The 27,414-nt window shown below is 39.7% G+C and overlaps 1 protein-coding gene and 1 long non-coding RNA gene across 4 annotated transcripts in view; one reads left to right on the forward strand and one right to left on the reverse strand.

Moving 5' to 3' along the window:
• Positions 1-15: 15 nt before the first annotated feature.
• RPE (ribulose-5-phosphate-3-epimerase) lies at positions 16-25,191 on the reverse strand. 3 transcript variants are annotated; one of them, XM_021008780.2, is made up of 6 exons: positions 24,974-25,191; positions 18,945-19,024; positions 13,409-13,548; positions 12,645-12,779; positions 10,246-10,332; positions 16-1,979 (listed from the first exon to the last, which is right to left on the reverse strand). In XM_021008780.2, exons 1-6 carry the CDS (start codon positions 25,093-25,095, stop codon positions 1,857-1,859), a joined length of 687 nt encoding a protein of 228 aa, XP_020864439.1. In that variant the 5' UTR covers positions 25,096-25,191; the 3' UTR covers positions 16-1,856. The 3 variants fall into 3 exon arrangements, with proteins under 3 accessions (XP_020864439.1, XP_020864440.1, XP_020864442.1); XM_021008781.2 differs by having other exon boundaries at positions 24,985-25,067; XM_021008783.2 differs by lacking the exons at positions 18,945-19,024; positions 24,974-25,191 and adding an exon at positions 17,917-17,996.
• A 66-nt stretch (positions 25,192-25,257) lies between these two features.
• LOC110223333 (uncharacterized) overlaps positions 25,258-27,414 on the forward strand; it is a 42,793-nt gene continuing 40,636 nt past the window's right edge. Inside the window, exon 1 of the long non-coding RNA XR_013483344.1 lies at positions 25,258-25,359. This is a non-coding gene — a long non-coding RNA (uncharacterized LOC110223333). The remainder of the gene's footprint in view (positions 25,360-27,414) is intronic.

The raw sequence follows: 27,414 nt of genomic DNA on the forward strand, positions 1-27,414 counted from the left end.
AAAAAGGAACATAGCTTGGTAGTACAATTTTATTTTCAATACTTTGCTTTGAGAAGTTTTGTCCTTATTTGTTTCGAAATCTTTCTTTTCCTGCCTCCCAAAACACACAAAATAAGCAAGATAAGAGTCCTATTTAAAAACAAAAAACTATATACCTCATATGCTGCAACCCTAGGCCCCATACCCTATTAATTCATTCAACAAACATCAAGGGTTTACAGTAAATATACCTTAATGAAAGACAGAAAATTCACATCAACCTGAGGATGACTAAAGTTCTGCTGCTCCTGTTTTCTTGAAGTAATCATTACAGTTATCTAAATATTTGAATAAGCAGAGCAGTTATAAACTAAACCTTTGGTCAGTGGATCACTATATCATTACCACCATCTTCTTTAGAGGTGAAAGAACAAAACTATGCTGACATACTGTTGAAAGGACCCTGGAAGAGGACTTGGGAGGTCAACATCATACAAGTAATGTAAGTTGAACACAAGTCCTAACTCCAGATCCCTGCACAGGTACCACGGTCTGTTGCCTTAACTTACTGCTCTGTGCTTTAGTTTCCTCAGCTATAAAATGGGGACAGTAACTCTTCTGCTTCCTTTAAGAGTGTTAGATGAATGAAATCAGATTCAGGATGCAAGAAATACCTGAGTGCTCTGTTAAGATGTAAGGATACTCTAGGGTCCAGGGCTAAATGAAATCATTCCTTACCCAAGCTGGCACTAGCACAACCAAATTATAAATTTTCTAAAGAAGTGGTTGATGAAAGTCATTTGAAATAGTCCCCACTAGCTTTTTAATTGTGACTAGTTGAGGACAGTCCTTGAGAAAGACATGTCCTACTCTTGTACTTTTGGACTCAACCACCCGAAGGACCCTCTGAGGCCATACTTCTGAACCTCTGATCTAGAGAAAGAAACATGTCGGCTTCTCTCCAACAAATATTGAACATATTTTGCTATAGGCAGGAAATAGCCTGAAATAAATGTTTTTTTTAAAATATATATATAAAATAAGCTCTTGTAAACAGTATTATCCTCAGTCATTTTGTAAATTTAGTTCCAAAGTAGGTTACTGCAGAAAGTGAAAGAAAACAAAGAGGAATGTTTTGTGTAATTTGGTCAACTAGGAAAATAAGTAGGGTGATTAGTCACATGAAAACATGGTCAAGATAAGCACAATGGGGGGGGCTGGGAGGGAAGGGATAAAGAAACTTTAAAAGGAATCATTTCATAACACTCAAAGCATGGAGCTTGGATTTTTCTCCCAATAGACCAAGCTCAGTCACACAAAACAAACATATATACAAAAAATCAACTGATGACGAAACAAAAGGATAACTGTTTTTTCTAAAGAAAGCTAATGAGCAATGCAAACCTTTTTATAATAATGCACAAACATTTCAGAGTTCTCTAAGAGTAGAAGTATTACCCATTTTAGTCCTTCTTTAGTTAGCAGCTCCTGGTTTTTTTCCTTCTTCTGCCTTTGAGGTGCAATTTGGCTTTTTAACCTCAGGACAAGGCATCATAATATATTCCTTTTACAAAAATCAAGTCTTCCAGTAAAAAAGTGTTTTTTTTTTTTGCCACATGAAAATTTAATTCCCAACTCTTAAAAACTTAGTAGTTGTCATATATGCACTTATTTCCATTCTCAGCATATCTGTGTGTACGTTGAAGTCAAGGAAATGAAGACTAACTGCCCAGGACAGAGATCAATGCCACCTCCACAGCAGAAACAGCAGCATGATTCTTGAGCTTGTGTTCTTGTGCACCAGGTGAAAATGAGGCTGAATAAGCTGGTCTAGGAGGAGGTGGACTATGCACGCAGAGTAAAGCTGCCTGGAAATCTCATCTATCCAGAGAGCGTTTCTGAGCAGCTTCTGAACAAACATTTCTCAAGAGATTAATGACAGATCTAGGGTCTTCACTCTTCATGATGGCACTACCAGACACAATCATATTAGCTCCTGCCTGAAAGAGAGAGAAACATCAAGGCTGATCAACTATATAAATGAAGAGACAGAATGTAAAAAAGAGTTCAGAACAGCTTGTCAAGATGAATGTTTCAAACCTCAGCATCTGACTGACTGGAATTGATGTAAATACTATCTTATTATCTGAAGAAGTCACTATATGGATGTTTACAGCAATCTCAAAGTACACAGAGCTCTTCAGGATGAATATAATACTTCTAAAGTTCTTTCCATAAATATATAAAAAAAGACAGACTTGGTAAGTATGTGAATCCTACTCATATGAGAAAATATGTGTGTATGCATGAGCATGTATTTGTACACACGTATATATATTGTAACATGAAAGTCTAGGCCATAATTTTTTCCTATTTGCTAAGAAAGCACAGATTAAAAACAAAAACCAAAAAACTTTAAATCTTGATCATTTCTAATGTCTTTTACTCTATTTTGAATCATAAATTCAATTTGAAGAATCACAGGATCCAACGATGGGACCTCAGAGGCCACTTTTTCTGGTAGTTAAATTACCTGAGTAAGAATGCATTCAAAAAAATTCTGACAAACGGTCATCATCTAGTGTTTGCTTGAAAACAAGACTCCTCTTTGATAAGATGATTCTTTAAATATTCAGTCCTTGTCATCTCATCCCCACTTCCCTCAGCTATTCCTTATTTTACATGATCTCAAGGTCCTTCACCATTTTGGTAGCCACCCTCTCAACAATCACCAGTTAAAATACCCTTTTCAAATCAACAAAAATTAAGTACCTACTACGTGCAAGGCTTTGTACTAGGTGCTGAGGATACATAGACAAAAACTGAAAAGGCACCTTGTTCCTCTCAAGATGATTATATATTATTAGGGGAAGCAACATGTGCACAGATGAGTAAGTACAAGACATATGGGAAAGTAAATACAACGTAATTTGAGGGATGTAGTGGAGAAAGAAAGAAAACAATTAGGGAATTAGATAAAGCTATCTATAGGAGGTGGCATCTAGGAACCCTGAAAACAGCTATACATTCCAAGAAATGGAGGCTAAAGAAGAAAGTCATTAAAGGCATGAAGACTAATAATACATAATCACTTTGGAAAGTTAGGATGGGACCAGACTGAGTAGCTTTAAATGCGAAAGAAGAGTTTGTATTTTATTCCAGAAGCAACAGGGAGCCAGTCAAGCTTCTTGTGCAGTGCAATGCCACAGACCTATATTTTTGGAATATCAATTGGGGAGTATTGTGGAAGATAGATGGGATGGTGTAGACTGGAGGCAGGGAGACCAATTAGAAGGCTATTACAATAACCCAAGTAAGAGCTGATAAGAGTCTCAACTAAGAGAGCTGCTGTATTAAACATAACACTACAGAAATGCCCTGACTACAAAGAAGTTTAGCAGAATTATTGCCTCTTGTAAGTCTATAAGCCTTAGGCCTCTGTAGCCTAAGTTCACATTAACTTTTTGGGATACCATTATCATGTTTGAATCACATTGATTGTGTAGTCCATTAAAAGCATTTTACAAGAAATGCTATCTAACTACACTATGGCTTGCTTGTACTATTGAAATGTTTTTTTTTAAACCCAAATGTAAGTACTGAATTTCGTATCACTATATCTGACCAAACACCTTAGCCCTAGATCCTGACTGTCATCCTGTATATTAGCTATTGCTCCAGCTTTCAGTCATCCACAAATCTGTTGGCTGTGGGGCCTTACCATTCCCTATCTTGGCCTTGGAGTGTGCTAGGGCCTCACTGTCCCTAACATGCCATTTCTCTCTGTCTTATCCCTTTCTAAGCTTCTTCATCCTACCTTAACTTACCTAAACCTACCTAAACCTACCTCTAAAACTCTTCATCCTACCTAAGATGGACCTCTAATCCCTCCTTCAATGCCTTCCTAAATCCATTTCATCTGCTCTAACTTTACCTTTACATGCCTTTATCTGCATCCACCTTTCCCAATTTCAAACCTAAAATTAACCAATTTAACCCTATACCACCTTCTTTCTCTTGAGTCCCTTTTCCCCCACCTATCAATGCTCACACCCTGCCAGACCGCAACCCTGAGATCATTTTTCCCTCCCTCTCCCTCCAACTACTCTGCTCCAATTCATTTGTTGCTGAGTAAAACTGGAAGAAATAACTTAAACATGATGGCCTAGTCCACTACAAATTTAATACCCAATCTCAGTTTGTCCCTTGATGAAAGCAATCTTTTCATTCCTCCTTAATTTATAGTTTATTCCACTTCCCAGAGGCTGTTCTAAACCTCTCAAGCCCTCTCCACTTGTTTCACACTTTACTGAGAAAATATTGAGGCTATTCACTGAGTTCCTTCTTCTACCTTTCTCTACATCTCAAAACTCCTTGACATCATCCCCTATTCCCTCTTCCACTTTTCCAGTCTCTGATGGAGAGAACCTTTCTTACCAAAGTCATGATAATACCCCCTGCACAGTCCTCTCCCCCACCTGTCTTCTTCATTCTTACAAAATCCCCTCCCCCTCCAACCAGCAATCTCCTACTGCTTATTCCTCCGGGTTTTTTTGCTTAGAACAGGCCCCAATTTTCTCAGTCTTAATAACATCAACCACCTCAAACTATATTCTTGTATCTCTCTTTCCTGTCAGTTAAAGTCTTAGAAAAAACTATCTACCCATATCTTCCCCACTTGCTCTCCTCTCTGTCTCTTTTAAACTCTATAGAGACTATAGTCTAAATGTAACTAAAACTTAACTGACCTATTAACTAAAAATGCTTTCTCCAGAGTTGCCAGTGATCTCAATCGTCAATTCTTCTTCTTAATCTTCCTCAATCCTTATTCTCTACCTCTCAGGAGCATTTGACACTGCTGTCCATCCTCTCCTCTCTAGGTTGTTTTTTTTTTTTTTTGTGACTGGTCCCTCTTGACTTTCCTGCTAGACCGACCTTGTCACCATTATATCTCCTAACTATGACGGTAGCTGAAAGCTCTGACCTGGACCATTTTCTCTTTCCTCTCCAAGTTCTCTACTGTTGACGACATTGGCTCCTTTGGGTTTCATTAGTATCTCTTTCATAAAGACTCAGACACCTATAAATCAGAGTCCTATTATCTCTCCCCTGAGCTCTAGTCCCACCACCAACTACTCATTGTACATTTCAAACCAGTTACCCCAGAGACATCTGAAACTCAACTGTCCAAAAAGGGAACTCATCATCTTTTCACAAATTTTCTTCCAAGGGCAGAAATTCTTTCAGTCACCCAGATTCAAAACCTAAGTGCTTCAACTCTCAACTCACTGCACCTATCCAATTAATTGCCAAATCTTACAATTTCTAACTCTACACCAGCTCTTGAATAATTCCTTTCTGATACATACACAACCATCATCTTAATTAAGGTCCTCATAACATCTTGCCTAAACTACTGCAAAAACCTCCTAATTGGTATTCCTTCTTTACATCTCTCCTCACTATCACCTATCTGCTACCAAGCTGCTAAAGTGGGTTCTCTAAAATGCAGATCTGAGAATTTCACTCCTTTACTCAATTAAGTTTAGCACTTTGGGGATCAAATAAAAACTCATCTATTTGACTTATAGAGGCCTTCACAACCTGGCACTAACTTACCTTTACAACTTCATTATATGTTACCCCTTTCCCACACTGTGGTCTTGCCAGATTGGCCTTGCTGTTCCTCAAAAATGATGCTTCTCTTCTCTTCTACAGCCTTTGCACTGTGGCTATACCCCAAAACCTAGAATGTAGCCCTCCTCACATCAACTTCTTAGAATCCTTTATTTCAGATCAACTGCCACCTTCTCCATGGTGGCATGGAGAAAAGCTGCTAGTGCTCTCCCCTACCACAATTACCTTGTATTTCTATTGTATACAGGCTTACATACATTCATGGTATTTTCTGTGATAGAATGTAAATTCCTTTGGGGGCAGGGACTATTTAATTTTTTTACTTTGTATCCACAGCTCCTGACACAAGGGTAGCCATTTAATAAAAGACTGTTGGGGCAGCTAGGTGGCACAGTGGATAGAGCACCGGCCCTGAATTCAGGAGGACCTGAGTTCAAATCTGGCCTCAGATACATAACACTTACTACCTGTGTGACCCTGGGCAAGTCACTTAACCCCACTGCCTAGCCCCCCCCCAAAAAAAGATTGTTGATTCAACAAACTATGCCTGTATCCAAGTCATTGATAAAAATGTTAAGCAACACAGAGCCAATCAGATTCTTGTGGAGAATCTCTGCACTGGACTACTCCTTGGATCTATTTATTCAACCAACTCTAAATCAACCTACCTAACAATGCTTAGCTCATCTCTCCATTTTGCTCACGACAAGGGCATAAAAAGTTTTGCTAACCTCTATGTAAATTACAACATTCCCTGATGTGCCAACTGAGGAAATGTGCCATAGAAAGAAAGTAGGTTTGGCATGAGTTGTTCTTAATGAAACAATCACCACCTTCTCTTCTAGATGCCCACTAACCATCTCTTTAACAATACATTCTAAGTTTTGCCAAGAGCAAAAGTCAAATTCACTAGTCTATAGTATGCAGACTCTACTGTTTTTTCTTTTCTTTTTCAAAATTGGGGCATCTGTCCTCCTCCAGTCTCTTTCCGCAGGGATTCAAAGAACACTGACAATGGACTGCCAATCACAACTGTCAGTCAATAAACATTCTTTAAGCACCTACTTTAACCACTGCACTAAGCCCTAGGGACACAAAGAAAAGCAAAAGGCAGTCCCTGCCCTCAAGAAGCTTACAATCTAATAGGCAAGACAAGCAAACAAATACGTACAAAGAAGCTATATACAGGACAAACAGGAAATATTTAAGAGAGGGAAGGCACTAGAATTAAGAGGAATTGTGAAATAAAAGGTGAGATTTTAGGTGAGACTTACAGAAGCCAGGAAGGTCTGTGATCAGAACAGAAGAGGGAGAGCATTCCATACACTGAGGATAGTTAAGAGGAAATACCCAGAGATGAGAGATGGAGTGTCTTGTTTGTCAGAATGCCAATGTCACTGGATTGAAGGGTACATGGCAGGGAGTAAGGTGTAAGGAAACTGAAAAGGTAGGGGAGGAACATAAGGTTAGGCCTGTGCTGTTGGAAAAATCACTCTGGTAGATGAATGGATTGTAATGGGGATAGACTTGAGGCAGGCAGTCTCCCCAGCAGTCTACTGCAATAGTCCAGGCTTGAGTTGATTAGGGTCTGTACCAGGGTAGTGGCAGTATCAGACGAGAGAAGAAGGAATATTTGAGAAATAGTGCAAAGGTGAAAACAACAGATTGGATATGGAGGGTGAGAGACTGTGAGGAGTGAAATTTGACAGCTAGGTTGAGAGCTTGGAGGACTGGAAGGGTGGTGTTGCCCTACACAAAGATGGAAGGTAGAGACAGTTTGGGGAGAAGCTTCAGGGGGAAAGATATTGAATAAGTTCAGTTTCGGCCATGCGGAGTTTAAGATGTTTACTGGACATACGGTTTGAGATGTCTGAAAGGCAGTTAGAGGTGTGATGCTGGAGGTCAGCAGAGAGGTTAGGGCAGGAGAGGTAGATCTGAGAATTATCAATATATAGATGGTAATTAAATCCATGGGAAGTGATGAGCTCACCAAGTAAAGTAGTACAAAGAAGGAAGAGAAGAGGACCCAGGATAGAACCTTTTGGAACCCCTACAGTTTGAAGGCATGACCTGGATAAGGTTCCAGCAAAGGAAACTGAGGAACAGTCTGACAGGTAGAAGAACCAGGACAGAGTGGTGCCCCAAAAACTTAGAGAGAAAAGAGTATCAAGGAGAAAAGGCTGATCAACACTGTCAAAGGCTGCAGCCAGAGAGGTCAAGAAGAATAGGACCGAGGGAAAAAAGGTCACTGGATTTGGAAATTAAGAGATCATTCTTTGGTAACTTTGGACAGAGCAGTTTTGATGGAATGATGAGGTCAGAAGTTGGACTGTAAGGGGTTAAGAAGGAGAAAAAGTGGAGGCATCTATTGTAGACGGCCTTTTCAAGGAGTTTAGCCACCAAGGGCAGAAAAAATACAGAACAATAATGGGCATAGAAGGGTAAAGTGAGGGTTTTTTTGAGGATGAGGAGAGGCATGTTTGAAGGCAATGAGGAAGCTGGCAAGAGAAATAAGAAAGTGGGGGGTGACAGAGGAGGCAATACAGAGGGAAAAAGGGGATGGAATGGGATCACTTTGTGTAGAGAGGTGGGCCTTGGTAAAGAACATGACACCTCTTCGGGTGAAACAAGAGTGAAGTATAGTGGCAGAAGGCATCTGAATGATTTGAGAGGAAAAAAGGAGTTCCTAGTGAATGGTTTCCATTTTTCTGTAAAATATGAGGCAAAGTTCTCAGCTAAGAGACTGAAAGTAGGGGGAGTCAGGGGAAGGTCTTACGGAGGGGATGAAAAGGTTTGAAGAGCCACCATAGAGAAAATTTGCCTGCCAACAGTGAGGGCCCAGTTGAGGTTGTGTAACATAAATTTGTAATGTACCCAGTCAGAACAGTTGTGTTATTTTCTCCATCTATATTCAGCAGCATGCTTTCAGAAGCAAAGGCAGTGGATGGTGGGAGTCAAAGACTGAGGCCTGGCTGGGTACATTTAGTGATAAGTGGGCCAGAGACTCAAGAGAACAACAAACAGCTGAATTGGTTCACCCAGGATCAAGATGGGGAAGAGAGGGCAGCAGCTCTGGGAGAGACCCAAAGGGTCAAGGGATTGAAGGTCGCCATAGAGACAAAAGAATAAGGTTTGGTAAGGGAAGGCAGAGGGTGAAGTAGAAAGCCAATAGATTATGGTAAGATAAGTGAATTCTGGAATTCTTGAACATGGAGACTGGCAGTGAATACTCAGGTTAGAGTGAAATCAAACACTGAACGAGAGGGCAGAGGATACCAATTAGGAAGCTATTACTATAATTTAGGGAAGTGGTTATAAGGACACAGGGTACAATAGCAGCAATGTGTGGAGAGATAGAGACCTATGTAGCAATATTTGTCCAGGTTTTACAACTGACTGGATATGGTGGGAAGGAAAAGGGAACAGTGCAAGAATCAGTACTTCCATATTTGAAAAAAAAAAAAAGAGAGAGGGATCTTCAGGGATGGGAATGCTTTGGGGATGTATATTCCCTTTTGTGTATCTTTGATATAATCAAAATGAAAATAATTGAACTGATAACTGAAGCCATGGCAATGGATATAAGATCACCAAAGAGAGTGTAGTGAAGAGCCAAGGGAAAAAAAGCCTCATTTTATAACCTCTGACTCAAATGAACTAACCATAGGGCACATAACCCAAGAAGGTCAAAGATGTAAATGTCCTCTTCTATGCAGCACCAAAATATTCATATTAGTACATTTTATAGTGGTAAAAAAAATTAGTACTCATTGACTGGAGAAATGCCCAAACAAACTGATGAATATCAAGAATTCAAAGAAACAATGGAAGACTTGCATGAATGGATGAAAAGTGAAGAAAAGCAAAACCAATGAACAAATACACCATGACTATGATACTGTAAGTGAAAGGAACACTTAAAAAAGTAAGGTAAACTCTGAATAACTGTAATAAGCAATCCTGATCTTAGAGAGCAGACAACAAAACTTACCATCTTTCTCTTGGGAAAGGTGTGGGAAAAGGGTTCAGAATGAAACATACACTGTCTGAGGAAATCACTATGTGGCTGGTTTTGATTATTTTTCATTGTTACAAGGAAGATGTAAATGGTGGGATGGACAGGAGGATATCTGGAAATGACTGATTTTAAAACAAAAGGTGTCAATAATTTTCAAACACACACACACACACACACACACACACATATTCTTTTGGAGAAGGCTTGGTGAAAGTGCCATCATTATCTGCAAGACATAATCTCTGCTTTCAAGGGTAAAATGCCTAAAGACTTGCTCTATAAAATGCCTTCTCTTTCTCCAGCAAATGTGGGAAAGGAGTCTAGCCCATGGAAATGGCCCCCCCTGGTTCCAAGATGGGTAATGGCTGTCCATAGTGTTGCTCATATGAATTTGCTTTCCCCCTCACTATTAAGGTAACTGGTGTTAAGAGTATAGTTTTGCAGGTGGTACTAAACCTCCACACCGTAATGACCAGTCAAGGTCAATTTGGAAAAGGAAAGAGGGAAACTGGATTTGCCCTAAGAGTTTGGCTTGCCTTACCCCTTGGCCATGGTCAGGATCTTTTAAACTCCTGATTTATTTTGCCTAGGAACTTTGGGAAGCATCTTACCTCTGCACATTTATGAATTGTGTCAGGACCTACTCCACCATCTACCTCAATATCCAGAGAAGGGAACTGGGTCCTCAACCAATGAACCTAGAAACACAAGACAGGAAAATCTGTGAATCCTAATCTGAAATTTGTAGAAACAGCCTAAAACAGCAAATATTTTCCATTACACTTTTATAGTCATCAAATTTTCCACAAAACGGCCATTTTATTTTACTTAGTGTTAGGAAAAAATTGCAAGTATTAAAATCCCATGGAAAAATAACCCAAGATATTCTATTTATCTGAGGTAAGGGGATGCATATGGAGACCATCAACTTGGAAATCCCTCAGAGATACATTTAAACTGCTCTTATTTGCAACACACTTTCTACTTTACAAAGTGAAGATAACAATAGTTAACATTTATATAGTGCTTTAAGATTTGAAAATAATTTTACATATAGCATTTCATTTGATCTGAGTTAAAGAGGAAATAGAATATAGTCTGCACCTTAAAGGAAGCTGGGAATTCTAAGAGGCATAGGGGAAGAACAAGGGCATTCTAGGCATGGGGGAGCATCTCTGCAAAGGCACAGAAGCAAGAGATGAAGCTTCAAAGTCAAGGGATAGCAAGGAGGCAAGTCTGGTAGGAATAAAGAATGCATGAATGGAAGTAATGTGCAAGAACCTCTTGAAAGGCAGGCCAGGCCCAGAATTTAGGAGCAGGAGAAGCCTGCTGATGCCACAGAAAACAGCCTTTTCCCAGACATGTGCTTCTTAGGTTAAGTGACAAGCTACCCCTGTGGCCTCAAGGCCACATGTGGCCCTCTAGGTTCTCAAGTGAGGCTTTTAACTGAGTCCAAGTTTTACAGAACAAATCTTTTTATTATGGGATTTGTTCTATGAAGTTTAGATTCAGTCACAGGGCTACATTTGAGGATCTAGAGGGCCACATGTAGCCTTGAGGCCACAGGCTCCCCACCCCTGAGCTACCCTGATCACCCAAACTCCAGTTCAGGGGATCAAAGCAAGTCTGCCTGGAGAAGGCCTAGTGTTATGTACTGAGCTACCCTTTCCCGAAAGGGTAACTGACTTGCATGTAAAGGAAAGGTGCTAAAACCATGCCAAAACAGTGATGACAAAGCACAGACTAAGGTAAACGATCTTTTATCCAATGGGAACCACTTTTATGAAGCACCTACCATATGCCAGGCCCTGTGCAAGGCTTGGGGATACAAATACAAAGAATAAAACAATTCCTACTCTAAAGGTGCTCACTTTCAAGGAAGACTTTTAAAGTACAAGTATATAATTATGTACAGAATAAACATGGAAAATAAATACTAATAAATATAGGTAGTAGCAGCTGAGTGGACATTCAAGGAAATCAAGCAAAGCTTTATACAGAAAGTGGTTCATGTATTGTGTCTTGAAGGAAGAGAGGTGCTCTATAAGACCAAAGTGAGGGAGTACATTCTAGCATGGGTACAGCCACTGATTCACACAGGAGATGGAGTGTCAAGCGGGAGGAACAGAGAGAAGGCCAGCTTCACTGGACCTCAAAAGGGGGAATGGGAAGTGACGTCCAGTGAGAGTGAAAGACTGGGGTCAGGTTAGAAAGGGCTTTCAAAGCTAACCAGCATTTACATTTTAACTCAGAGGAAATAAGGAGACACTGGAGATGATTATTTTGGATTGTATGGAGAGGAGGAGAAAATGGAAATTGGAATTAAAAAAAGACTATCCACTAGGAAGGATGAGTGACTAAACCAAGGTTGTGGACTTGTGAATAGAGAGAAGGGGACAGATAAAAGAAGTGCTGACAAGACTTAGCATTTGAATGTATATGGAACATGAAGTGTGAAGAGATGATGAATCCAAGGCTGAGAGTACGATAAGTATTGACAAAACTTAGCACTTCTACATATATGGGAGATGAAGAAGGGAGAAGAGTTGCAGATGACTCCAAGGCTGAGAACAGGTGTGAATGGAAGGATGGAGGTGGTGCCCTCAATAGGAAAAGGCAAGAATTTGGAAGAAGAGTGGGTTTAGGAAGAGTGGTGGAGGCCACTATTCATCTCTCTGCATTTTTTTTTACACTCTGCCCTGCAGATAATGGCTATGAAGAAGAATCAAGTAAGGCTGAATTTGAGGAACAGTTTCAATTAGACCTATATTTGGGGAAGAGGCTAAAAAAAGCAAAGGGAGAGAGTGGTTACTAAGAAAAGAGAATAAGGTCACAGACTCAGCAACTGTGTGTACCCAAAATGACATTAGCAACAACAGAGAAGAAAAAAGAAAATGTTCTAATATTCACAAAAAGGTGAAAGAGCAAAACTTGTGAAATAAAAGAAAGCTTTCTCTAATTTCCATGACACAGATAAATAGCTGCATCTCAATACCACACCCTTTATTACCTTTGGCATCATGTCTTCCATGAACTTCTGCCCTCCAAACCCAGGTTCCACTGTCATGACTAAGGCCATATCTATCTGATTGGCCCATGGTGCCAAATACTCAACTGTAGTGCCAGGTTTAATAGCAAGACCAACCTGCAACAAGAGGATACACGTTAATCCACGAATCACTATCCTCATTTTATATCAGCAAAGTACTTTATAGGTTAGGCATAAAAATAACACAAGTCTTCCAGGGTTAATAAGCTCCACCTCCATAAATAAAAGTTTGGATAATCATGCTGAGCTGAAAGTCTCCAGTGACATTCTTAATATTTGGGAAGATATACAAATTATTGAAGGCAAGTAGTAATAGAAGAGTATTAATTTTTAACATTTTCTACCAGTAATTTTTGGAAAATGTCACTAAAACGATTTGTGTTCAAAAAGGGATTCAGAGAATGTTAAAAGCTGAAAGGAATATTAGCTAACATGTAATTCTTAACCTTTCATTTTATGGTGACTTGTTCAAGGTCGCACCTAATTAATGGCAGAAGATGTACTAAACCTCAGGTCTCCTTAAATACTACAATGTGAATCAGATGCTTGCTAAAGTTCACCCGAAAGACAGGTAGTATCTTAGACATTGGCAAAGCCAAAATAAGGTTATTTTCCCCAAGTAGAAGACAGTTACTTATTACAACTTCTCTCTGTCATTTCTTACACACTCCCAAAGCCTCTATAGTCATAAAAAGAGGGAACAAAAACAGACTACTGCTTCTTACTTTCATCCCATTTTCTCGGATGTCTTTAATCAGTGCTCCAGGGCTCTCAGTAGCTTCCAGATGAAAGGTATATTGATTTGCCCCCGCTACAGCCATTGGCTTTACCCACTGTTCTGGTCTAGAAACCATCATGTGCATGTCTGAAAGGAACAGCAAAATTAAGTACAAACAAAGAGACATAATGATTTAAATTCCCTGAGTCAATTTGAAGCTCCAGCTATTACACACTCTGTGTATCACTAAGTAGGGATTATTAAATGTTTTAGTACCTGCTGATGTTATTTAAACTGATTTTGGGGGGTTGATAACAGTATGATTTTTCCCCCTACTTCATGTATCCCTCCCATTCTGAAATATCTTGAAAACTGACATCTAGTTTTCAAAACTGTGTAACTTCCAGCAGAATTTCTTTTAGTTCAGTCCAACTGCTTTCTCTAATTTTATTTTCATAAATACTATTTCTATTTTCTTATATAGCACATGAGGTACTGAGGTGTTAGAATCCCAAAAGTATAGTTCCATTATCATAGCTATGATAAATGATGGAAAATCTGTTCCATTTTGAATCTCTATGCTGTGCTTCCTTTTGGTTTCACCATCTTAGAATAATCTGGTTTGTACCTCATGCCAAGTTTTTCTATGGGCTCATTTTCTTCCCTGCTGTTCTCTAAAAACGCTGTGGGTAATCTTCCACTACATTTTTTCATAACTGTTCTTCAAATGAGTTGGTACCTTAAGCCAGTGTCTCTCCACTTAACAAACTACTTGCTTCCTGGCAGAAACAGATGCTGGGCTCTTTGGAATCTTAGGCTTGTTAAAATGCTCTAAGATATGGTGATAAGTAGAGTCAATATCTTTACCTTATTTCATTTCTTATTTTTTAGTCAATGATCCATTTAGGTTGGAGCACTTTTATATGTACAGTGCTTTATTCTCACTTTTATCCTTTCTTCAATTTTGGTGTTATTGACCTATGCATTAATTAATAGCTTTACTGATTCTAGAAAAGACTCTTATATCCGTAACTCATCATGTCTATTAAAATACAGTCAATTTATTTTTTTCATGAGAACATTTAATGTTCACCAGAGCTTTATGACTTACTTTTTGAAGAATATTTTTTTATGACATACAGCTGTGAGGCTTCTCAGTTATCTACATGTTTTGCTCTGGCTTCTTTCATTTCTTAGCCATGCACTATACTTTCTTAATATTTTGGACTATGCCCACCTTTCTATCCGAGAATCTCAAAATTAGAAGGGACCTAAGAGGCCATCTAGTCCAACCCATACCTGAAGGATCTATTTTAGAACACCAAAAAAAAAGCGATCCAACCTTTGCTTGAAGACAGCAAGGTGGAACCCATTATCTTCGAAGGCAGCCCACTCTATCTTTAAACCAAAAAAATTCTTTTCTTACAGTGAAAGAAAATTTGTTTCTTTGTCACTTCTATCTAGTGCTCCTAGTTTTGTCCTCTGGGACAAATGGAACACAATCTAATCAGTTTTCCACATATAAATCTTTTGAACAATTAAATATTGCTATTACCTCCTTCCTCTGCCCCCCTTTCTTTAATCTAACTATGGTCCTTCAAATGAAACACAAACGGCATTGTACTGGGGCTCTTTACCATCCTAGTTACCCTTCTCTAGACATTCTTCAGTTTGTCAACTTCCCTTCTAAAATGTGACATCTAGAATTGAAGCATCATTGTATGTAATTAAATTTAATAAATATTTACTACGTGTAGCAAGACACTATGCTATCCACTAGAAATATAAACAAAAGTTTCTGTATTCAAGGAACTTACACTCTACGGAATAAAAACATTCATACAAATAAATAAAAAATAACTTCAAAAGGTTGGGGGGATATTTGGAGGAGATGGGTCTTGAAGGGCTCATCTAGGTATTCCACTTAGACATGGAGGTCAGACAAGACAGCATTCCAGGAATGAGGACCAGTTTACACAAAGGCAATGAGGCAAGAGAGAGAATGTTATAAATAGGAAACAGCAAATAAGCTCGGTTGGCTGTACGGTAGAGTACACGCAGAAAAGTAATGTGAACCCCAGTATAGAAGACTGCTAGAAGTTTCAAATGCCAAAATAGCTTGTATTTTACCCTTGAAAGCAAGAGGGAACCACTGCAACTTCCTGGGCAGTGACATGGTCAGGCCTTTGTATATTCAGACTGTCAATCTGACAGTTATACTAAGGCTGGATTAGAGAAAAGAGAAACTTGAGGCAGGCAGGCCAATTAGGAGGCAAGGGCAATAGTCAAAGCCAGAAATGATGAAGGCTTAACTAGGATGCCAATCATATAAGTAAGAAGAAATAGGAGCAGCTAGGTGGCGCAGTGGATAGAGCACTGACCCTGAATTCAGGAAGACCTGAGTTCAAATCTGGTCTCATACACATAACACTTACTAGCTGTGTGAACCCTGGGCGAGTCACTTAACCCCATTGCCTAACCAAAAAAAAAAAAAAAAAAGAAGAAGAAGAAATACAAGCTAGGGTAATTTTGATTTGCTCTGGAAGAGCTCTTATACAGTTTTTTTTCTCCCTCAACCACTACAAGAGATTTCATTATATAAGTTGAATAATGCAATTTCTTGTTGACTCTAAGAGCACATTGAAACTATCCCTCCCCTACTTTTCTTGCAAGGAACAGGGGGAGGCAGTGGGAAAACTCTTCTAAAAAATCTGTCTCATGCTGTGACCCAAGGAAAACCTAAGAACATCAGTAACTAAGGAGACACTGGCTTCTTCACAATCAGCCTGACAAGCTCTAAACTATAAAATAGGTTTTATTTAACCCAGCCAACAAAATCACAACAGCTCAAACTGGAGTCTCAAACATCAGCAAATCCTCTTCTCTCTCTTCCTAGAGAGTCAAAAAACCCTTCTTTCTGGTGGGCTTTACCTTCCCTTGGGACCTATACTTTTTTTACAATTCATAGTATTTGCAAAGGCCTACAGGGGGTAGGCTGCTTGTCAGGGCACAAGGTTTGCTGATGTGCCGATCCTTCATTCTCTCCTGGGTCATTCAAATGGTTCAGGCCTCTTTCCTACTCCAGAATGAGACTGGGTATCTCCCTCTCCTTTCTCTTCTTTCACAGAGGTTCAGAGTCCCCTGCATCTTATCTTACCATGTGGTCCCTCAGTGAGGCTATACTTTTCTTTCAAAATATTAGTCTACCACGAGGCCAACAGTGTTTGTAGCTTCCGGTAGAGGTCATGTGAATGTTTAGGTCTCTTGAAGCCTGCAATCCACGCTTCATTTAGCTATAGCATTTCTGTCTTCTAGTTTTACTTACTGTAAGAATATCCACATGGATTACTTTAATTCCCACAGCAGCATGTCATCAATGTATAAAGATCTCTTATTTAAACTACAATTTTAACTGTGCAAATAGGAACTTCCTCTATCAATACAGAAAAGAGCAATTTAAGGTCTTAAGAGAGCTGCCTGGACCAAGAGGGTGATGTGCCCAGGGTCACAGAGCTAGCATGTACCAGAGGAAGGCCTTGAAATCAGGTCTTCCAGAATCACAGGTCATTTCTCTCTCCATCCAAACATGCTGCCTCACATTTAGAGTACTGGTAATTCATGCATTTAATAGGCTAAACATTGTACCGTTCTTAGCATCCCACATCCCATTTTCTGCTACTTGGTCTTGATAACTACAGAAGGGGGCTGTGTGGGACTGAGAGGCACATTTACTTTTGCATTCTACCTCCACATCATACTTCTGTCCTGTTCTTGCTAACAACATAGTAATCACCTTAGTTCAGAGCTGAAATTATTAATAACCAATAATTTGGAGAGAGCCAGAATTCTTCTCTTCTTCTAAAGACCTGATCTTAAAAGTTCAGCCTCTTGAAGGACATTACTGATAATGAGACTGAATTAACTCTCCCTAATCTAGGTCAGACCCCAGCCAACCTCACAAAGAATTTAATATAAGGTGAGGAAGACCATTGTGTTCTACTCAAAATACTGGGTGAAGAAAGATCCTTTTGTCTAGGTAGCCCCAGGCTGGGGGTAGTCTGGGTATAGAGATAGTTTCTCTGTCCAAAGGTGACATGATGTCATTCTCAGCCCCACACTGAACACCTACTCTTCTGAGAATATATAAACTGTGAGCCTGCCCACCATGACTGTCTTTGGTCTAAGAGAGACAGCCAGATAACCATTCTTTTATTAATAATGTGCTGGCCTTACTAATGATTAAATTACCCAGATACTATATTTCTTGAACTTTTTTAATTGTCAGAGACCTTTCATACAGACTACTGCAATGGCTTTGCAATTGGGCTCCCAATCCAATCTATCCTTCACATGGCTGCCAAAGTAATTTCCCTCTATGTACAAGTCTGCAAATGTCACTCTCCTACTCAATAGTTCCCAGTCATCTAAATAATAAATTCTTAATTCTTCTGTTAGACTTATAAAAGTCTTTCATGACCTGGCCCCAACCTCTTTATAAGAGTCAATTTAGATTACCTTCCTGCCTTGCATTCTATGTTTCAGCTCTGCTTCTTACACACTGCACTCATCGCCTGTCTGCATGCCTTACAAATACCTGAAGAAAGAAGAAAAGTGAAAGGGAAAGATATACCCGACTGAATGCAGAATTTTAGAGAACAAAAAGGCTCTCCTAAATGGCACTGCAAAGAAACAGAAGAAAACAACAGAATAAGAAAGACAAGAGATCTCTTTAAGGGATATTAAGGGATAAAAGACAAAAATGTAACAAAAGCTGAAGAGATTAAGAAGAGTTAGTAAGAATACACAAAAGAACTATATAAGGAAGATCTTAACATCACCAATAACCATGATGGCATCATTACTAATCTAGAGCCATACATCCAGTGAAGTCAAGTGGGCCTTAGGAAGCATTGCTAACAATATGGCTAGTGGAGGTAAGGGAAATCCAGCTGAGTTAGTTAAAATCCTAAAAGATGATGCTGTTAAATGTCAGAAACCTGAGGAATAAGATAAAAACTCTGAAAAGTCTTATCTGTAACAATCACTAAAGCAATGGGTTATTCTATACAATAAAAATGAGGGTGGAATTGTATCCTTAATTTGGGGGGTAGTGGGGGTGGGGGAAAAATATGTCCTGAAAGCAGTGAGGGAAGACAGAAAAACTATTCTGCTAGTCTGAACATACAACTGAAAATAACATAGCAAATATCCTAAAATTCTACATTTTAAAGAAATTTAAAATATAATGCATAGCAAATTACCTGACTACACAATTTTAGAGGCTGCATTCTTGATAGGATACACTTTCTGAAGGGTGAAAAACAGAAATATAAAGTAAAAAATAACTCTGGGGCCATATTCAGGTTTTATAAGAGGCCAGATTTAGGAGATAGTACAGCCTAAATAACAGTATTCAAAAGTCAATGTAAGAACCATCCTTCACTGTCCCCCAAACCTCTAAAAGCATCGGACATACAAGCAAACTGTTTTGAATTGAATTTAATTGGCTACACCACTGTGCTTAAGATTTCATAACTACTTACCAAAGAAAGGGTCTTGGCCTAGCTGCTTTCGAAGGCTTTCTACCACAGGGTGACCAAAGGTGATATTGGGAACAAAATGCCTACAAAACAAAGAAAATTATTTTTTCAATGGAATTAACTCCATTTTCTTAACATTTAACAGTGAAGATTGGAGGGAGAGGTAGACAACACAATTGAACACTTTACAGTATTAATATTAAATAAAATTAAGCATGCTTATAGTACTTTAATTTAGAAAATCAATGGCTTAGAAACTTTAACAAAAAATACACTAATAATTTAAGTATTTTACACCTTTCAAATATATTATTTTACTTGATAAAACAACCCTGAGGGCAAGTAAAGAATAATCTTCCTTTGACAGATGAAAATGAAACTCAGAAAGGTTAGATGGCTTGCCTAAGGTCACACAATTAATTTGTGGGATAGCTGGAAGTCCAAGTCCACTATGCATACTAACCCTAGAGCACACTCTATCATGCTGACTATGTGTCATCCATATAGGAATAGGGATTCCTGCATATTTGCTTCCAAATAAAAGGTTACCTTTTGACCATAAACTATACCCCTCTCACTGACTGGTATTCAATTTCAAAAGATTATCAATGAAGCCAGGTAAGATTTTAAATCAGTCATTTATTCAGCAAGCATATGGCTAATGAATGAATTTGGACATTATGAGCATTAAGGAGACAGCTGAGAGGGTGAAAGCGGATTACTGTAAGAATAGCTTCATGGACAGTTCCAAAGTAAAACTCTGGCAATCTGGAGATTGGGTCACTCTGACACTACCCCAGCAGTACCGATTTTCAGGGCTGATCAAGTACAAGACTCCTATGATTATTTATTTACCCTTTGGAGCAAAAGAGATAAGGACAAGCAGAAAGTTTAATAAGGGATAGTATACTAGAAAGAACCCAAAGTACTGGATTCCAGGCTCTATTCCTCTAACTTAATGTAAGACCTTAGGCACATGAATTGACATGCCTTTACACATAAAGAGTGCTTTCTGCCTAATTGTTACGAGAATTATTAACTGCAAAATGCTTTCACCTGACTGGAATATTGGACTGTCAAACAGAGAGGTGCCAATGACCCTCAGTTTACATTATTTATTTGTTGAACACTTAAAGATCAATAGAATTTACCACGACACATTCCAAGCAGTATTGACATCTTCAGGTTAAAGAAACCTAAGTCTAATACTGGTTTCAGATAGTTTTCCTTTTGCAAGGTCACACTGGATACATTCGATGGATACTTTTCTGAAAGGCCTTTCATTATTTCTTTCAACCTTTTACACAAATAACCCCAAGGGACCAGAAAACACAGGATCACAGGGCCATAGATTTAAGTAAGGTAATTAGAAGACTTTAGTAACTGGTGGCTCTTAACTTTTCTCCCTTAATATAGTAAACACACTTTTAGGCCCTTCTCTCTAGGAGCAACTGAAGATTACTTTTCCTTTGCTGAATAAACAACACTTAGAAGATCGGCTGTGAGTGCTCCCTCACCTAAGGCCATCTTTGGTAGATGGCATTTGAAAACTGATGGAAGTGAAAAACACAAGACCCTGTGGTCAATGAGATAATGTGTCTTTTTGGACCTGGCTGGGCTGATCTTCATTCCAAAGACATAAAGTCAGTTCCCTGTCAGCATACATTCTACTTGAGTTCAATAACATCTGTTTACTAAGAGATGGAATTTGAAGAACATGAAGAAACAAAGGCTCTTCTCCAAGTTATGAGGAGGAATCAAGCAGAAGACAGTTGAATTTCTCTTCCCAACATCACTCTAGGTAATTCTTTGCCCTATTCAACAAGCATCACTCAACTATTTATTAGTCCAACGTAAAGGAATTTCTATGTGGGAAATTCTTTCACTTTACATCTCAGAAACTCCTAATCCAGTGAATGAAGTGAGACAAGTCTGCAAAGAATCATCAACAACAATATTTAAAACAACATCTAATATTCAGACCTCTATTTTCTTTCAGTAGGTCTGCTATGATAAAAATAGAATTGTTAGTTCTTTGTTTTAAGGTAGATCACTGACGTTTTATAGTTTCACTGCTACGTAGCTAAACAAACTGGCTATCTCACATACCTCTCCAAGTCTCCTAGCAAGTCAAAGATAATAAAAGGTTTAAGGTTGCTGTATATAGTATAACAGTAGAGCTATAACTGGAACCTAGATCCTTTCAAAATCAATAAACTCTCTTTTGCCTCAAAATAATAATGTCAGACATTTTCCTTTATTCCTGCTGGCGACAGCTTCTCATAATAGTAGAAAGCCATTTCCAAAAATGAGTTCCCATAATCCTGCACTAGGAAGCTCATTATGTTACAGGAATCTCAAGTCTCTACCACTCAAGAGCCTCTCTGGACATTTAAACAGACAACTATAACAATGGCTCTCAAATGTTCCCTTTCTACACACACACACACACACACACACACACACACACACACACACACACCTCTCTTAGTGAATCAGTGAAAACACTTCTTGTTAAGTTTTTGTTCAGAAAACCATATGGGCGGAAGGGATGGACCTGGAGAGAAGGATCCAAGTTCTAATGGTGTATGAGGTAATGAAAGAGAATAAGCCAAGGCACCTAGGAGAAAAAGAAAACCACAGTGACAGTACAGAAGCTCAGCTAAAACTCAGGGTTGTCATGCCATCCCAGTTCATTTCCTAATGTCAGAAACTGGTTAGTTGGAGTTAGCAGTGGTTACCTCCTCAGGGGAACACCCTGACTAGGTCTGGGCTTAGAAACAAGGAGAGAAAGGTTGTAAGGAATTCAAAGAATGTAAGTATTGTTTCCTCATCACCTCTCCCATCCCCCCCAAAAAAACAAACTGCCATTATAAACAAATTATAAAACAAAGATCTTTTCCCCTCCCCTCCCCCAGAGTAAACCTTCTATCAGTTATGAACAAATTGCAAAATTATGGCTGGTGTTTTAACTGCTTTCTTATTTCTGACACAACACTCAAGCATTTGGGTGTTTCTTAAGTTATTTCAAGCCTATTTGTCTTCAGCAATCTTTTGCTCCTCTGGCCTCACTGTCCTAAACAGTTCTGCTTTAAGTATAGCCTTTGCTGCTTCCTGTACTATGTGTCCTGTGATCCACTCAGGGGGCTCTTACCACAATGAAGAAAACCTACACATTACTCAGAACTAAGGATATGTTATCAAAGATTACCAACTAAATATGGGAAGGTAACAAGATATAAAAAAGCCCTGGAATTTGGTAAGCTGGGTGAAAGTAAAGGTGGTAATGTCCACTTCAATGTTTAACCATGGGCAAGTTACAACCTCTCTGAGCCTTAGCATCCCTTTCTGCTTGGCACACAGCTCTCAAGAAATGCTTTTTCATCCATTCCTTCACTGAAACAGAAATAGTACTAATAACTGGGTAGTTGTGAACATCCAGTGAAATGTGAAAGTATTCAGGAAGCTTCACAAAAAGTTAAGGTGAACCGAAAGATGAGGACAAATATGAAAAAAGTCTACACAATCTAAGGGTTTACTGTTATTTTGCAAGAGGACTAAAAAGTAAAAATGGCATCAATTGCTAGATCACAAAAATGTTGAGGGGCAAACTTAATAAAAGTTTTTGAGTATCTGAAAGGTTAAATGTCAGAGCTCTCAAAAGAAAGGTGCTACATAACATCCTCATTAAATAGTGACTGTTTGCTAGTTTAATTTTTACTGAATACAGACCATTAAATACCTATTGCTATAGCATCCTACCAGGTCTTCAGCCTTCACTTTTCCCTCCCTCAGCCACCCACCATTCACATCACTGCCAAAATAATCTTCCTTATGCAGACATGGATCTTGTCATGTCACTCCTTTTTAAAAAAATCTTCAGCGGATCTCTGTCGCCTGCTGAGGAAAATACAAACTCCTTTGTCTCTCACCTCCTATGCTATCATCAAACCTGAACTCTGTCCCCTCAATAATCTCTGCTGTCTCCCACCTAAGCCTCTTCCCTGTCCCCAGAACATCCCTTACCTATAGTCCCTTCTAAAAAGCACACTCCAGTGGAAGAAGCCATTGAACTTGAGCCAGAGGACGTACATTCAAATCCCAGCTCTGTAACTTGCTACCTGTGTGACCTTAGGTAAGTTATTTAATTCCTTCTGAGCCTCAGTTCTCATATCAGTAAAATGAAGAGGTTTAACTAGAAGAACCATAAAGTTCCTTCTAGTTCTAAATCTAGCTTTGCCATCCTTTAGGGACCAACTAAATGTCATCTCCTCCACAAAGTATGCCCTGATCTTCCTGGTTGGTAAGGACTGTCTCCCTGGGACTTCTGTAGCATTAGCTTCAAAACTCCTAAATGAATGCATCACTACAGCTTTTATGTTAATGCCTTATCCTATTGCTAGATGATAACCTCCAAGAGGATTACTGGCTGTTTTCTGAGGATAGGTGTGGTCTTATAACTTTGTTATCTTCCTCAGTAAGGAGCACAGAGCCCTGCATAAAGTAGTTTGCCTTTTGCTAAATTTGAATCTGTTGGACTCCTGAGTGGAAGGTAAACTGCAGAATAAAAAGATGACAGCAGAAAGCTATCCTTAGTCTGTTCAGGTAAATATGGACCAGTGAAGTAAGAAAAATAAAGAGCTAGAAGCAACATAGTAGGCTTGGTATTATTATATTTACATTGCACATAATATACAAGAAACCTGAGCATGGTACGGAAAGTGTGAAAGCATTTGCTCCAGAGGACTTAGTTCTCTCAATGTTCACAAAAGAGGCACTGCAGTACAGCAGATAGAAAGTTGACTTTGTAGTCAGGAAGAGCTGGATTTCAAATCCAGTATCTGATATACTGACTCTGTGATGCCGAGCAAGTCACAGGCAACTACCTAGGACTATAAGTTATGGAGAAGGTGACAAATGGATTGACACAGGAGTTTATCTACAGGGCTCAGAGCACTGAGTTCCTGGCCACTGACATCTAAGATGTACATTCTAATCCTGTCAAAACCTTCAAAAAGTAATTATTTTATATTATATACACACGTGTGTGTGTGTGTGTGTGTGTATATATATATATATATATATATATATATATATATATATATATATATATATATATATATGAGCACTTATATATTTATATTCTAGGGGAACTAGCATCAACCTCATTATGGTCCAGTGACCGCTTATTAGCTTATTATTTGGCCTATCTAAAAGTGTTTAAGAGGCCCGGTGGATAAAAAAACTGGCCTCAGAGTCAGGAAGACCCTGACAAATCATCACCATCATAGCTAGCATTTATATCTTGCCATTTCATACCCATGAAGCAAAGAAGCAAAACTAGGTGGCACAATGGACACAGGGCCTGGCTGGAGTCAGGAAGGGCTGACTTCAAATTCAGCCTCAGACACTTACCAGCTGTGTGACCCTAGGTAAGTCACTTAACCCTATTTGCCTCAGTAAAATGAGCTGGAGAAGGAAATGGCAAACCACTCCAGTATCTTTGCCAAGAAAACCCAAAAAGGTTGAGAAGAGTCAGATAGGACCGAAACGACTGAACGACTACCTACAAAGTAATAGCTCGCTGGCAGCTTGTATCAGCATTTCGAGCCTTAAATTGGTTTTCTTAATGGCTTAAAACTGCACTAAGACTTTAAGAACATCTGGCATTGGCAGATGACTCGTGTTTAAAACATGACCTCAAAGAATTGTTTTTTTAAAAGTAGTTTTTGGTTCACATTCACTTTTATCAGTCTTAGCTGAAAAGAACTGGGCGAGCAGGGAGAGTTCCTAAGCAGGCCGGTGCGTTTGGGTGCCTGGTTGCAAGCGCCTTCCGTCCCCTCTGCGGGCCTCGGTTTCCTCGCCTGGAGCATGCACTGGTTAGAGAGGGATCTGATCCACGTCCGGTCCCTCCAAGCTCGCATGGCCAGGCCCCAGCACTCGCCGCCCAGGCCTCCCGGGGGAGCACGTGCAGCAGCCGCCCCAGACCGCCCCCGGCCCCGGCTCCCGCGCCAGCTCCCCGGAGGAGTTACCCGTCCATTACATCCAGATGCAGATAGTCGGCCCCGGAATCCAGCATCCGGGCGCACTCGGCCCCCAGGCAGGCCAAGTCGCTGTTGAGGATGGAAGGGCCGATTTTGCAGCCGGACGCCATGGCGGCTGCAGGTGCAGCTGCAGCGGCGAGGGACGATCCTGTCACACAGAAGGCAACGACCCTCTTCCGCCCCTCTCCCTCCTCTTCCTGATCGGCTCTTCCGGGGCCGCCGGAAATCGCTGCCCTTCGCGCACAGGAAGTCCCGCCTCCGCCTCCTTGAGCGGAAGCAGAATGCGGAACGCGGCGGGAGCGGGACTGCGTGTGTGGTGGGGCGGGCGGGGAGCGAGTACCCAGACAGGCAGCGTTGTAAGTTTTTCTCTTTAGGTATGTTTATTTAGGTCCGTCTGGTTTTAGGTTTATTGCCATCCCATCGATGTTATTTTATGCGTTTAAACAATTCTGAGAAGAGGCTCAGGGGGTCCTGACAGAGGGGACCGTGTTTTCTCCTTTGTCACCTCAGCACTTGGCATTGTGCAGGCCTGCTGTAGGCGCTTAATCAATATTTGTTAACCGATCGTCCTATCAGATGTTTCTTGCTCCTGGCTGCCAATTCCACTGAATTGGTTTTCTTAAAGCTTTAAACTGCACTAAGACTTTTGGAACACCTGGTATTGTCAAATGACTCGTGTATAAAACATGACTACAAAGAAATTTTTTTTTAAAGTTCACTGAAACTTTGGATGCCTCACTGTACTTTTTCTTGATGGCAGTTAACTGGTCGTCTATATTTTTTTTCAAGAACTTAGGTTCCTGAACTGGTTCAAGATTTTCCACCCTGCTCCAAACTTTCCCTTTTTCACCTGGAGACTTCAGTATTAACGAGGGCGCTCCTAAGCACCCTTGCTTCTCAATTCTTCGGCCTCAACTGCCATGATGTGCACTTCGATTCTACCTTAGCCACACACTAGTGTTCACTTTCAGTCTCATCACCCACAAATGTTATCACTTCTATGATTGATCCAGAAGTCTGAAAATCTTCTGATGTACTCTTTTGATTTTTGCTGAACTGCTGGTCTTCCATGTTCCAACTGTTCATGAAAAATATGACACCATCAGACCAAGTCAAATGATGCAAAAGATCCAAGCAAAAAAAAATTTGTCCCTTGTGCCTCATCATTCCAAACCTGTTCTTTACTTTCTCTGCAGCCTCTAGTTACTCCATCTCTCTCGGGACATCATCACCTCTGCTTTGGTCTTAATTATCATACTTTCATCTTGACCCCATAGGTAACCAGTTTAGCTTTATGATGACCTCTTTATTTGAATTCTCTACCCCCATTGTTCATCTTCTCTCCCCGCCAAATTCTAGCCCTCGATCCCTCCTAAGATCTGTTTTGTCTTCTTTTACTCTCCAACTGTGAAACTCTCAACCAGGGCCTCACTGCTAAACACCAATCCATTTATTCTTCCCTGATTAATTATATTACAATCCCTATTTTTTTTCCCCAAACTCCTTTTCTCTTCAAGCTTTGCTTCCACTCCTCCTCAACAAAAAAGCTCACCAAATACTTTTTAAAAAATTAAGGCTATCCATTATGAGCTCTTTCTTCTTTCCATTTTTAGACCACAAATCCTGCATCATCCCCCATTTTCTCCTTCGCTGCAGTGACAGAAAAAAAAAGATAACCTTCCTTGTCAAAAAACAACCCCTCTACTTGTATCTTTGCTCCTATTGTGTCTGCCCCTTTAAAAATACCAGTTCTCCTTAATTTTTTATATTTCCTTATTGGCTGCTTTTGTCTGCTTCCTTTTCCCAGTCTCAAAAAGCAAACAACAAACAGACAAAAAGACTTTTTGACTCTATTGTTTCCTTAAACTATTGACAGCTAGGTGATGACTCCAGGGAAGAACTGAATTCAATTTAATTAGCTCAGATGTTTACTAGCTATGTGACCCTGGGCAAATCACTTAACCTCTCTGTTCCTCAATTTCTTTACCTGTAAAATGAAGAGGTCCCTTCTAACCCAAAATTTATGATCCTATATTTCTTGTCATTTTACAAGCAAAGTCCTGGAAAGAACTGTCCTTGACTATTACCTTCATTTCTTCACATCCCTCTCACTTTTCAACCCTTGCAATGTAACCGAACCTCACCACTGAAACTGCTCTATCACCAATGACTTCTTAGTCACCAAATTCAATAGCTAATTCTCAGTCCTCATCCTTCTTGAATTCTTTGAAGCATTTGGCATTATTAATCACCATCTCTCCTGTGTAGTTTCTTCCTTGGGTTCTTATCACAAGGCTGGCTCTCTCTTTGTTCTCCCTCCCTAACTAATTCTTCTTAGTCTCCTTTTCAGGATCAACATTCATTCACATTTTTACCTTAGCCCCATCTGTCTCTCTGTCTCTCTGTGTCTCTGTCTCTGTCTCCCCCCC

The sequence above is a fragment of the Phascolarctos cinereus genome, unplaced genomic scaffold (assembly GCF_003287225.1).
Source record: "Phascolarctos cinereus isolate Bilbo 61053 unplaced genomic scaffold, phaCin_HiC Scaffold_7;HRSCAF=346, whole genome shotgun sequence".
In the NCBI taxonomy this organism is placed as follows: domain Eukaryota; kingdom Metazoa; phylum Chordata; class Mammalia; order Diprotodontia; family Phascolarctidae; genus Phascolarctos; species Phascolarctos cinereus.

Coding starts and splice junctions, on each gene's coding strand:
- RPE (XM_021008780.2), bottom strand. CDS start 25,095: ATGGCGTCCGGCTGCAAAATCGGCCCTTCCATCCTCAACAGCGACTTG. Junction 19,025..24,973: donor CATCTGGATGTAATGGACGG/GTAACTCCTCCG, acceptor TTTGTTTTGTAG/GCATTTTGTTCCCAATATCA. Junction 12,780..13,408: donor TCCGAGAAAATGGGATGAAA/GTAAGAAGCAGT, acceptor CTCTTGTTGCAG/GTTGGTCTTGCTATTAAACC.